The following is a 13,854-nucleotide window of genomic DNA, read 5'->3' on the forward strand; positions in this document are numbered from 1 at the left end:
AGGGGGAGAGAGGAATGAGAAAATGAAGGTAGAGTGGGTATGGTGGAGTTGAATTGCGTTGTCTAAAATGGGTCCTACCCGTCTGATGATAGATGCTAGCAACAACTTGCCAATCTCAGGCGTTGGATTAGTGGACTTTTTCTTTAATGGGTTTGGGAGAAAGATGGTGTATTATGCTAATGCAGCACTAAACTTTAGAACTGTATACTTTAAGTAATTATTCTTATCTATATACTTTAAGTAATTATTCTTATCGGATCTAGTGTATTATTGCTGGTATGATCGGAGTCAGAACATCTTGGTTCATGGGGAACCTTAGCACATGAAAATTGAAGAGCAGATGGAGAGTAGAGGATGAATATCTCAGATGAACACTTGAAATTAAATGATTGAAACAGTGAAAGTTTAAACTATGTACCAAAAAATGGAGAGACAAACAAGTAACTTTGCGATTGAAATCGATCATTGGATTATAGTACAAAAGAACTGTATGGAACTGAAAAAAGAAAGAAGAAGAAAAAGAGTCATCATCCTCAGTTTACAGAATGCCCAAACACTGTACAAAATTTTGGAGAGGGCTGTCCCTGTACTAATCTGTCTGTTTCTTTTCTTTGTATATGATATACAGTAATTTTTTTGTTCTTTTTTCTTTTTTTCTTTTTTTCTTTTAAACTTTCTTCACACCATGAATTTGAGGTTAACTAAGCACTGAGTCAGTCAATGAATGGTTAATCTGAACTGTTTAGAACGTCTGGGAAATGCATCGTCTATGGCCAGCGGTGGTTCTCTTCTTGTTCTGTTTCGTTTCGCATTTCCAGACGTTTCCAATATCTTGTGCTATTCTCATGGCGTCACATGAAGCACCAGAGAGCCCTCTCCTTGTGAACCCGACTGCATAGAGTCCGGCATTTCCTTTCCAGCCCTGTGGGAATGGCTGCTTTGGGAATCCGTTCTTGGAGAAAAATTCACCTTCCTGTAAACAATAACCAAATTAAAGATTAGTATCTTTGCACTTTCAAAGTTACTAAGCTTCTTTGCAAGCAAGCAAACAGACAAAAACAACAAGTTTTTCGAAACTTTTTCTCACCTGTAGCCAAGAAGGAACATTGCTGCGGTATCCTGTAGCTAGAACAACTGAATCAATGTCAAGAACTTCGCCGTCGACAAGCTCAACGCGGCCGTATGAGAATCTCTTGATTCCGGGAACGACTTTGATACCACCGGACTTGATTTTGTCTAGTGCTCCAATGTCAAGAACAGGGGTCTTTCCTTGTGTGTTCTTTAGCTCCAATGGGCCTACGGAAGGCCTGTTGAGCCCGTATTTCTCGATGCTTCCGAGTATCAACCATGAGAGAAGTAGGAGGAGCTTGTCAGCTAACCAGACTGGTAGCCATTTTAGCAAAAAGACCGCCAACTCGAATGTCGATTTTCCATAGATTTCTCTTGGCAAGACATGAACCTGAAACAGAGCAGAAGCTTATTAGAAACCGCTCCCAAATTATTTAACTTCAGTTTATCAGAGTTACTATATTGTCTCAAGTACTTACCGAGCTTCTAACGACCATGGAAGGGGAGGCATTGTGGTTGCAGAGGTCAAGAGAGAGTTCCATGCCGGAATTTCCACAACCGACGACAAGTACTTTCTGTCCCTTGTACTTCTCGCCGGACTTGTACTCACAAGCGTGGACAACTTCGCCGCCAAACTCGCTGAGTCCGTCGATGTCAGGCACCACACACTCGGCATTTTCGCCGGTGGCAACTATGAGCCACCTGCAGATGTACTCGACCTCTGATCGGGTTGACCCGGTTGTTGAAACTGTCTTGACCCTCCAGAAACCGCTGGTCTCGTCGTAGCGGGCTGATTGGACGGAGGAGTTGAATTTTGGGTTGATTTCAAAGTGTTTGGCGTATGATTCAAGGTAGTCGATGAATTGTCTCTTTGTTGGATACTCAGGGAAATCCTGAGGGAATGGAAGTTTAGGGAGTTGGCAAAATGCCTTGGGAAGATGAAGCTTGAGCCTGTCATAGGTGCGTTTTTGCCACAGTGAGGCTATGCACTCGGCTCTTTCAAGGACTTCGAATGGGACTCCTTGATCCCTGAGGCAAGCTGCCGTTGCCAAGCCAGATGGACCAGCTCCAACTATGACTGGTCCGTTGACCATGATGCAACGGCGAGCAAAGAAATCCTCATGATCCACTAAGCGAAACAAGTTCTCCATGTTGATCAAAGAAGTAGGTATCTCAAAGGAAATGAGTGATGGGTTTTCAAGTTTGAAGTGGTTGCTGTTGTTGTTGTTGAAGAAGAAAATTAGAGAATATATTGTGAGAGATTTTGAGGTTTTGCAAATGAGGAGGTCTGTTAGAGAGAAGTAGATGATTGTTGAGTTTGGTTTGGTTTGGAGGGAGATGAAGGGTGAGGGTGCTTAAATAGAAGGATGCATGTGATACTAGTGTGTGAAGTTGATGCTGGGCTGCCTTTTGTGTTTTTTAATAATACTCAATATTTCCAACATTATATTATTAGATCTTACAACATTATTTTTGGACTATAATATTCAGAGACTTGAGCATTTTTTTTTGGAATTATTTTATTGGGATTATTCTTTTCTTGGGATAGTTTTCACTTTTCACCACCACAAGAGATGAAGAGCTTTTTAATAGAGATTCTTTGTGTTTGCTTTATTTTTGTGGAAATAGGTATGTAGGAAATAAGTAATGTTAGGAAGACGCTTCAATCATCCTTGAAGGTATGCATTTTAATGATTTTGACTTATAAAATTAACAATTATAGAGAATAATATCTCAAAATATATATAGAAATCAAACTCTATTTGGACGTGGTTTTTTTTTTTTTTAAGATTTACTTAAATAAGTGACTCTAAAAAAAAAAACTATGCAAAACAACGGCGGTGCCCGATTGGGCGATCGTGTCCAGTGTTGGTCTAGGCCAAGTGAAGTTGTATAGGGTTTCGTTCTTAATGCGTAGACTAGAGTTGCGGTGGTTGAATTCGATTAGGCGGCGAGACTAGTTGTCTTTGATCTCAAACTGCTCCTTTGAAGGCATGCTAAAGTCAGCAGGTAGAACCACTGCAAGTGGTCTAGTGGTTCTTGCCTAGTTGGGTGTGCTCTCCAACCTAGGTTCGAATCCCGAAGCTGTCAAAGTGGCCAGGCACTATGCTGCAATGCATAGTTGGAGCATTTCACATGCGCCGAAGGGGTTTATCTTGGGCCTAGGAAGCCTTTGGGTTCCCCTTGACAAAGTCAAAAAAAAGTCAGCAGGTAGCAAATCAGCAGAAAGCATTCACCCCCTGATTATGGCTGGTCTTGTGTGGTCATACCGATGATTGATGTTTGTTGAAGCAGTAGCATTGGGAAGCAGGTTGAGGTGCTACATAGCGGCAAGTTTTTTTTGCCGGCTGAGGCTAGGCTTTCGTATATTCTGCTCAAGTGGTGGGCAAATCCAAAGTTCGACGACTGATGTTGAGCTGGAGGATTGGCCACCGGAAGGCTTGACGGCGGCGGCAACAACTTGGTAGAAGATGGTCGCTCGTGCTTTTGCTAACTTTGCTTGTGTTTGGGCTTGGGCTCAAATATGGGTTAGCGTATTTTGTAGGCTTTCAAGGAGGATATCTTGCCACCCTTATTTATCACTTCGTGACTTGGGCGGGTCTCCCATAAGAGTTAGACCTTATTGTGCATTTTGGGTCGATATATGGTTGTCAAGTACCAATCTTTTCGAATCATGACTTCTACAGGAGTTGGTAAATATCTAGAATATGATTGGTTTACTTATTTCAAATGGCTTATGGATAAGGAGTTACTCCTATTTGTTTGCTAGGAAGTAGCGTTTTGTTGGTACCACAATTGCGTGCAGGTTAATGAGAGGCTAGTCAATGATTTTTTCCCTAAAAAATATGGAGTTGTTTTTTGTTTATAAACACGCGAAAGTAGCGAGCTCAACATAGATTTGTAATAAGTTGTATTTACTTGATAGAGTTTCAGGATTTTCATGTCTGTTGTCCTATTCAAATACATGTTAGACACTAGCCAACGGCTATTGATTCTCATGATATCAATTTCATTTCAAATAAAAAAGAAATGTGACTCCAAATACATCAATCAGTTAACACTAAATTAGTTTACATTAAGCTTTAATCAGACTATTTGTATTTGACACTGAAACTAAATTTGTTAAAATAAATACTTTTGTTCATAAAAATTGAATCATATATTATGATCTGAGTTCCATAAAAATATTATAGGCCGAAACATATGTATCAAAACTAAGTAGCCACAACAAAATGGTAATATGAATGATCTATAGTAGGGAGTTTGATTTGATGTGCATGTTCTGATGTTCATTGAGTGGAAAATTCTACAATGTGTTAACGTATGGCATGCATACAATTGCCTTAAAAGTGGTAAAATGAGTTCTCAAAATAGTAATATTAGTCCTCAAAGTAGTAACATGAGTCCTTAAAGTGGTAAATTTTCTTAGTTACCACAGGAGTCCTCAAAATAGTAATATTAGTCCTCAAAGTGGTAACATGAGTCCTTAAAGTGGTAAATTTTCTTAATTTACCATATGAGTCCTCAAAATAGTAATATTAGTCTTCAAAGTGGTAATATGAGTCCTTAAAGTGGTAAAAATAGTTGATGTATAAGAACTGTTAACATACCATAGCTTTACCCGAGGATCGCTAGATATTCTAGACCAATTAATACTACTTACTTTCTTTAATTTTTAGTTATGCATATTCCAAACTAGAAACTTTCTTTTGATCGAAATAGGTCAGCTCTTTCATTAAATTCAGCAAGCAGTACAAAAACAAAACACCCCTATGGGGTCGACAAAAAGAATTGTTCCTCAAAACCTTCTAAATCCCTATTCTAGAAAAATAAAGATCCCGAAAATCCCCAGTACACCCACCTTTTAGAAAATCCACGCACCTTTATTCTAACAAAAACAAAAAAAACATCGAAGCATACATAAGATGGAACCAACTAAAGCTCTGGTTTTTGCGACCCAAATAAGAATTAAATTATCAGCAGAAGGTGACATAACACCTTCCCCTTTACTCTCTACAGTAGCAGACTCCACCATCTACACAGCCTCGCCCTCCACCATGAAAAGAGGAATCATGAACAACAATAAAATAAACAAAAAGCCATTTTGTTGATGGGCAGTGAACCACCGAGCCCACCAATACAAAACAAAACAACCCACAAGGAACCCTAGCCTAAAGAAGACTTGGAGGCCTAAGCCACCAACCAAGACCAACCTCCATCTTCCACAGCCTCCGTCCAGCCGCCAGAGAAGAGTTTATCGTCGTCGCCAACGCAAACCACTCCACCAGCATCCGAGATCCAAAGCGCCTCGATCCTGGATGAAACCTCCATCAAGGTATCAATTTCCTCCCCCTCAACTGTGTCTACTTCCCAAGGAGGAGCTTCGTCGCAAGCAATGAAGAAATCAGTCCCTAGTTTGGGACGAACCCAATCAGAGACGCACAGCACAACCTGAAAAACTACCAAGCTTAGATCGGACCCCTGATCTCTACCATAGCCTTCCCCGACACAGATCGTTGGATAGAGAGCGGATCCACCATCACTGCCAATTGAAAATCCTCCATGCCAGATTCGGTCAACCAGAACCCCATCCCCACCAACATCAGCAAAAACGCCTCCTCCACCCGAAGAGAGAGGCAGACAAATGATTTTATCGCCGCCGCTATATGAAAAAAGAAGCAGGTAAGAAGTTTTGTGGCCGTTGCTCGCCGTAGAGAATAACTGACGATACTCACGATAGTCCTCTCAAGAGAGGGTCAGAGACATTTTCTTCCAAACTAGAAACTTGTTTAGGGTTTTGTCAAAAAAAAAAAAAAAAATTGTTTAATGTTTTGTATATTTCCTTTTTATATTTAGAGTAATGTCATATGTATTAAATTTTTGTACCAAAATGTGTATCAGATAACTTGACATCTTGTATGTTACTAAGATATTTTATGTCTAAAATGAGGGCATGACAGTCATCTGACCACATTATGGTAGTTCAGTAATTTACTTGTTAACTTTTATGTATGTTTTAATAATTTTAATTTTACATTATCGATTGAGCTGCTAATCTGTTTTATAAAAATTTCTAATACTTAAAGAATATTTTAATAATGTTTTCTGTTATAATTAACGAGATGAATAATAAAAATGTAGATATAAAAACTTGAAGTTGTTTTAGGGAAATGAGAATTGAGAGAAAATTGCTGTGTGTTCTCATTAATAATAGAGGCTTCTTTATATAGATGATTACAATGCATAGGATCTGAATTGTACAAGGAAATGTAATCATACAATGAAATGATGAATGATATCTGTAAGATATTCTTTGAGATTCTCTCTAATTAAAATCATATTACCACTAAATCAAGTAACCTAGAGTTTGGATCAGACACACAAATAGAGATTTACTTGAACAGAAGTCAATTTCCTTCCAAGAATTAAGAAGTTTTCAGACAAGCATAAAAAAGGGAATTAGGATGTTGTGACAGTGACAAGTCATCCTAAACTGATTTTAATTGGCCCACAAAGAATTTGCAAATTCCCTTTAAAATAATATTTGGAAAAATAGATTCTAGCATGATTTCCTACGTGGCAATTAGAAGTGCCCCAAGCAAATGTTCCCACGTGGAGGAGATGAGACCCATGCATAGGGATTGCGATTGCAAAGCTGGTTCCGGTCCACAAAGCCCATCCCGGCCAACCTTTCCCGCACCACGCTAGCACCCTTGTTGGTCCCACACGTGTCCGACACATTTGTACGCGAAGCGATGATAAGTTTTTCTCAAAAAAAAAAAAAAAATTGATAAAGTCAAGAAAGTTTGAATTTTCCCTCCTCCAATGTCACGTAAACAATTTTTTTTTTTTTTAAGAATAAGCTAATTAGTTTGCAAACACATATTCTGCACGTATAAGAAAATTTCTCAAATAGTAAAAATTATTAAAAATAAAAAAAGTCAGAAAGTTATATGATAGTAGATAGTTATTTGAATGATTCGCTCCATGCAGATATCTGTAGATAATAGATATATCCGTAAAGAAAAATGGATTGTAGTTTCCTATTTTTTTCATTTTTATCTAATTTTTTCTTGTTTCAATACTTTGACAATTAAGTCTTTGGAGAAAACAGTATAGATGAAAATGTTTCAAATAAATATCAGAAAGACTCTATCTAGCAATGTTTGACAATCTAAAAACTCTACGGTCTTTTTCATAACGATGTTTGATGATTATTTACATTATTATTTGTATTAAGCTTACAAATGAGTGCTTGTTTTCACAATCTAAAGATCTATATATAAAAAAGAAAGCCTAGAGTTTAGTTTCATGGGCTGCACCAAATTTTAAAATGTTTAAAATGTCTTTATGAATGAAAAATAAAAGGTCAAAATAAAATTATCCAAAAGAGATATTAATTATAGTAAACTAAAAAAATAAAAATAAAATAGAAATATGAAAATTTAAAGAAGTGATAGAAACTTCCACATTTTTATATTTTTTATAACAATACGTGCACCACACGGATATAAGACTAATGATTGAGAATGACATATATACCCCTTTTTTTCATTAAGATATATACCTAAAAGGGAGAATATCACAAATGGTCACTGAACTTTAACATGTTCGACACTTTGGTCACTGACTTTTCAAATATATCACTTTAGTCACTCAAGTTTAACTCTGTCATTCACTTAAGTCGTTACCGTTAAATCTTTTGTTACACACTGTTAATATAAAGGGTATTTTAGTCAGGTCACCCAAAAAATGAAATCTATTCAATTACTTCTAGCTTTTTATTTTTTATTCTTTTTTTTATTTTTTATAATGAACAGATGTTCAGATTTCATCCCATTTCAGATTTTCAAGTTTCTTCACGATACATGAAGAATGCTTTAGTTTGAAGACTTCCCTTTTGACAAATCAAATCCAATAGAATATTGTAAAGATGAATTCATAATTACACCCAAATTTAGAACCAAAGAGATGAGGACCGGAATCAATGAAAACGAATCCCCCCCAAAACCCAGAAGCCAATTACCAGGAAGCCAAAGTTAAATTTGAGAGAGACCCAAAAGATTATCAGCTCGCGGATTATTAAGTTTTGTGATCGGGTAGTGAAGTGCGGTTAGCAAATCAGTATGCAGATTATGGTCTTTGGCTATTCTGAGCTTCAGATTCAACGTTGCCGAGTTCTCGAATTGCAGAAAGATTTTGGGATGAGTTTGAGTAAGCTTGCTGATAGATTTGGGAGTTTAGAATCATGAATCAGACACATTTTTAACTGAGACACCTCCATTGATGGAAACCCAAAGAGAAGATGATTACATTACGTGATCAAGGAGAACAAAAAAATTACATCTATCTCAAGATGAAGACCTGAAGGGTTGAGCAGAAATGCAGAAAGAAGAGAGAGTCTTGAGCATTGTCGATTTGACGAAAATGCCCTCAAATGATGTGTTATTTACCTGGTTTTGACGGTAAAATAAGCTTTTGTATTAAAATGAATGACAATGTTAAACTTAAGTGACTAAAGTGATGTATTTGAAAAGTCAATAACCAAAGTGTCGAATAGGTCAAAGTTCAGTGACCATTTGTGATATTCTCCCTACATAAAAATACAGGTACAAGTACAACCTTCCCATGCCATCGGAAGGAAAAGTAAAAACCCTAGTTTATAGGTAGAAAGCACATTACTTTCTTTTATCTTTAATAGTTACTATAGCTAGCTAGAATTAAAGGTCTGCTGCCCCGGTGAATATGGAATTAGTATAGTACGTTTTTAAGTGATAAAAAAAAATGATTCCTTTGGGAGATTAAATTGTATGAACACCTAGCTAGCCAGCTAGCTAGATTCAAAGCACGAATCTATGTTAGCTACATTATGTTATTTGATAAAATCTATAGGTCCGTTCATAGAATCATAGTACGTACGCGGAAGTTTGAGAAAAAATGATGTGTTGGATCTACTTTCGGTAACAAATTGAATAAAGGTCATTTTCACATGCGTCCCATGGCTGAAGCTAGCAACCTAGAAAGTGAATTTTAAACTTTTTCGTGATCAAGTTCATAAGTGGATTAATAATACAGTGTATCCGATGTCATGTAGCATTTCATTCAAACGTCATTGCATGTATAAAATTTTTAAAAACACATATTATAATCTTTCAATTAACTAAATCTTTGTCATTGCTTTTTCTTCTTTTCAATACATAATAAAATGTGAATTGAATACCTATATTCTCAAAGTTGTGTGATACAAAGTTCGTAATTTCAGTTTTGATGAAAATTTTGGTGATCTGAATTACACGATGATTGAAATATTAGAAAATATTAATATTTAAAAATTATTTTTAGTATTGCTCAAATAAAAATAAGGTCAAATTACTATTGTTTAGGCAAAAGTTTTAATTAATTATTTTTAAAAACTGTAAAACTTTGGGTATGACATACTTCACGGATATGCAAGATGATAGAAGATCACGACCGTGATTGAAGCTAGGGTTAGGGTTTCTGTGAAATATATAGATGCTAGCTAGGTGGCCGTGAAATTCATAGTCTACCCCACACCTGCACTCACTCACTCCACTTGGAGCTAACTAGCTCATTAGCTCGGATATGATCAGTGTGAAAATCAAAGAAAATATCAAACACTTCATGGGGAGGAGAGGAAAGCATGTGCCTGAAGCCTAGAATTCCATGAGGGGGTCTCTCCTTTTCACGAAGGGTCTTTTGGGAGATAGATAGAAGCTTGGCCTTTCTAGGGTTTTCTGCATATTATATCCCAGACTGGCTTTGAAATCAATGAGACTGAGTAGTATCATCATCACCACCATCATCCCAACTCTACCAAGTTACTACAAAACCCTATTTGCCATTTTTAAATTGCAAAAACAGAGCTGAAAGCTCCAAATGCAAACATACAAAAGGGATATACATAATCCCATATCCCATGCATAATAATATGATAGTATTTGATATGATGATAGGGCTGTGTGCTTCTTTGTTATCCCCTAGCTATTCTAACAGCCTTGCAATGCTCCACTGCCGGTCTGCCAGCTTAGGTAGGACGTACCACTTTCTACTTTTAGAATGATGGGGAGGAATTGTTTTCTAGCTCCATCTTAGTATATTCATCCCTGCCTTTTCCTCTTCTTTCATAGAAAGATCCTAGCTGCATTGGCTCGCTAGGGTTTGTTTTCTTTCATCGATATGTGCATGCATGAGCTTGGCTAGGTTTAATATTTCCATGGACGGCGCTACAGTTGCTGAGAAGGAAGCTAGCTAGGGCAACCGCGTTTGAATATTGGAAATGGGGGAATAATATCTTTCTTTAGGTGATCGATGATTAGTTAGTGCTTTATAGCTTGTTAAAATAGTCACGCGTAAGGAAAAGTGCTTGGAAGAAAAGCGAAATCATATCACTGGCTTCGAAATTTGTTTGTTTAATTTAAGATTAGCTAGCTAGACTTGCTATGGAAGCTGAGTTTATGCCACAACTTAATTGATCATCACCAAGCAGAAAGGTGATTTGGGGAATGGAAATGGCTGTGGCTAGTACAAGTGGAGAGCATGAAGCACACATGGATTAGAGGGTAATAAACAGAAGTGTAGGTGGCATATATATGTGGAACAAGTCTATCTAGGGCATGTTGGAATTAATCTTGGAGGTCGAGTAGACAGTAAACTTGTAAGAAGAATGTCCTATATATTTGTTGAGTATGATTTTTTTTTTTTTTTTTTTATGTGAAAAGACTATGAATTAAAGGTAGATATTTATTGAGTATGTTATATATTAGGGCTGTAAATTTGGCTGGACATATGGCCGGTTCTTCTTTTTGTTCTTTTTCTTCTGGGTTTTGTATGTAAAAAATTGAGTGGAGTTTGAACTCAATATTAAGCTTGATAAGATATAAAAACTTATTATGAACACTGATATATCATTTAGAGAAATGATATTCACACACCATTTTATTTTCTTTTAAAAATGCTAATCACACACCTTTTAATTATTGTTCTAATTAGCACAATAAAAAGTGTGTGATTAATAATTTGTAACACAAAAGAGGATGTAAAAATCACTGGCCTCCATATTCATATCGTAAAACCTTTAGGAACCATCTTGAATATGTTTGTGCTCGGTTCATTTACTAAAACTTAGTTCGAATTGATTAAATAGTTCTTTGACTCATTCCCCAATTGAGTCAAATCGAGCTAAGCTTGAGCTTGAAAACAAAAATCAATCCAGCCTAGCCAAGCTTGAGCTTGGAAAAGATTAATGTCGAGCCAAACAAAGAATTTGAAAATGTCTGAGCCGGACGAAAGATTATTTTATGTATCAAATATGCTATATCAATATTTACCTAACGAGTTAAAAGGATAGAAATGATTTTTATCAAAGACTTTTATAAAAAGAATACATATCTAACGAAAAATAAATAAATAAAAGCAAAGTAAATAATTAATCACTTCTAAAATCAATTAACGTCTTATGTCATTAGTTGATTCTTCAACTAATTTCCCAAACCCTAACCCTCTTCTGTCGTTGGAAATAAAAACGCTCCGCAAAAATAGGAGACAGAAACTAGGGTTTGGGAAACTCAGGGGATTGTTCAGTGCTGGTCCGGCGGCGCCTCCGCGTCGACCATGGCTTCTGGCCTCATCGACGGATGGCGGGTGTTGCCGGACTGGTTCGTGGAGTCTCGTGGCTTCAGGTATTGCTTTTTCTTCATTGGCCTGGGCTCTGTATGATGCGTCTCTCCTCTCAGGCGGTTGCGCAGGCGTGGTTGATGGGCGATTGGGGTTCGACGACGGTGCAAACATGGAGTAGGTGGCCAGCAACCAGATCGTGGCGGCGGCATACCATGGATTGTATGGGGCTGGTTACTGCTCTTCGTTGTGTCGATAGTCGGAGCCTTCGATGGTGGAGCTTTCAATGGTGGTTTCAGGCTCTCAAGCCGGTGGAAGCAAACAGGCGACAGGGTACAGTTAATTTCTTCCCGGTTTTTGGTTTGGGTCTGTGGTTTTGGTCTGGATCCCATCGAAAACCGGCAGGGGGTTTGGTGTGGATTGTTGCGTGGGTTGCAGTTTTTCGGCGAGACGAGCTCGAAGGGATTGATTTATGGTGGTGGTTTGCCGGCGGAACACCTGGAGGAAGAGAAGAGGATTGCAGCGGCCGGTTTGTGCTTTTGTTTAAGGTAGTTTTTTTGGTTAGTAATTTGGTTAGGTTTTTTTGGTCGTTAGTATGTCCCTACTCATTTGAGCTAGGGTTGGGTCAAGTTGAGGTGCCATGGATGTGGTGTCTTTCCTGGGGACGAATTGGTCTATTGTTGGTTTTATCTTATGGTCAATGTGCTGACGAGCGATCCTTGCACGTGGTCTGGTACCTTTGGGACACGGTGTGGAAGAGGGCGTTGGTTTTTCTGGCGGTTGTCTATGAGGTAGTATTGATATTCTCGGGATTCTATGTAGCCCGAGAGGTTGGGCGATATAGGTGGTTAGGGGTTGGGCCCTTTCGGCTCATGGAGGTCATTCATGACGGACCCGTAACTGGTTTAGGTTTTAGGGAGGAGAGTGGGGAATTCTTGTCCACCACCGGTCGATCCCGTTTTATGTAATCTGGTTTATTTTAATAAAAGTTTCTTATTCTCAAAAAAAAAAATATGTCATTAGTTGATTTCTCAATTCCCGCCTATAGTTATATGCATAATTTCAGTCTTATTGACTCATAAATTACACTGTTAATGATCTCCCCCGATCATTTTTTTTCCCTTCGAATTACATGATCGAGAAGGGAGGCTACCGTCTTGCCTCTAGCCCTCGATTTTTCATTAAAAAAGTTAATGAACGAATCTATTAACAATGTATTCTTTTTTCTTTTTCTTTTTTTGAAGGGGTTAACAATGTATTCGTTATCTCTAAAGAATTTCATTAGAACCTTTATTATGGGGCTTCTTCCTCTCGATTTCCATACTGCTCATCATCTTCGGAGTTGGTAGTCTCACACTTCTTCTTAGTCAACCAGAAGGAAAGGAATATATAAGTACAATATTTCGTTTGTATGAATCGAAAGGAAATATATAATAGAAATTTAATTGTAGGGTTAGGTCCAATTAATGATTATGCAAGGACCCCAAAAGATTACAAGAGGTTGAATATTTTTAAGTATGATAGTATCAAAAAATAAGTACTAATGATAGTATATATCAATATCTCTCATACACTCATTTCACTCACAACTGCAAATTCAAAGCTCTCAATTATTGTTTAGCAAAAAAAAAAATGATAATCGACTTGCCGACTCACCCAATCATTAAAACAAACGTTAGGGTGAACCCCCAACCTCACAAATCAAGTGGCTCATAAATCCACGGCTCCAAATGCGTCCTACCTGAATTTTAATCCCAAGCCGTTGAGGTTAAATGCCTTGGGGCTCTATCAAAATGCCTCACATGACATACACAATGAAATAAAACAAAGAAAATCTGAATCAATATCTATACACACACATAAGAATATTAGAAAGATTTTGAAAGATCTTCAAACCTTCTCTTGCTCTTCTTTCATGTGCTTCACTAAATTCCTCACCAATATACAAGCAATATTGAAAAGAACATAGATTAATTCTAGAAGGAATATATCTTCCATGTGTTTGGATATGTTGTACATATAAATTCGAACATAAAATCTTAGTAATACATAAATTATGGTAGGCATAAAATTGGTACGTACCAGGAGATTAGGCCACGTTTGGTTCATGGAAAGGAAGCATTAGGACAGGAAACTTGTTCCTTTCCTGCG

The 13,854-nt window shown here is 37.4% G+C and overlaps 1 protein-coding gene across 1 annotated transcript; it reads right to left on the reverse strand.

The window, feature by feature from the left end:
- Positions 1-435: 435 nt before the first annotated feature.
- Positions 436-2,397, reverse strand: LOC112173820 (probable indole-3-pyruvate monooxygenase YUCCA5). Its single transcript, XM_024311501.2, has 3 exons — positions 1,548-2,397; positions 1,088-1,459; positions 436-973 (listed from the first exon to the last, which is right to left on the reverse strand). The coding sequence occupies exons 1-3, from the start codon at positions 2,217-2,219 to the stop codon at positions 743-745; spliced, it is 1,275 nt and encodes a 424-aa protein (XP_024167269.1). The 5' UTR covers positions 2,220-2,397; the 3' UTR covers positions 436-742.
- Positions 2,398-13,854: the final 11,457 nt, after the last annotated feature.

The sequence above is a fragment of the Rosa chinensis genome, chromosome 6 (assembly GCF_002994745.2).
Source record: "Rosa chinensis cultivar Old Blush chromosome 6, RchiOBHm-V2, whole genome shotgun sequence".
Classification (NCBI taxonomy): domain Eukaryota; kingdom Viridiplantae; phylum Streptophyta; class Magnoliopsida; order Rosales; family Rosaceae; genus Rosa; species Rosa chinensis.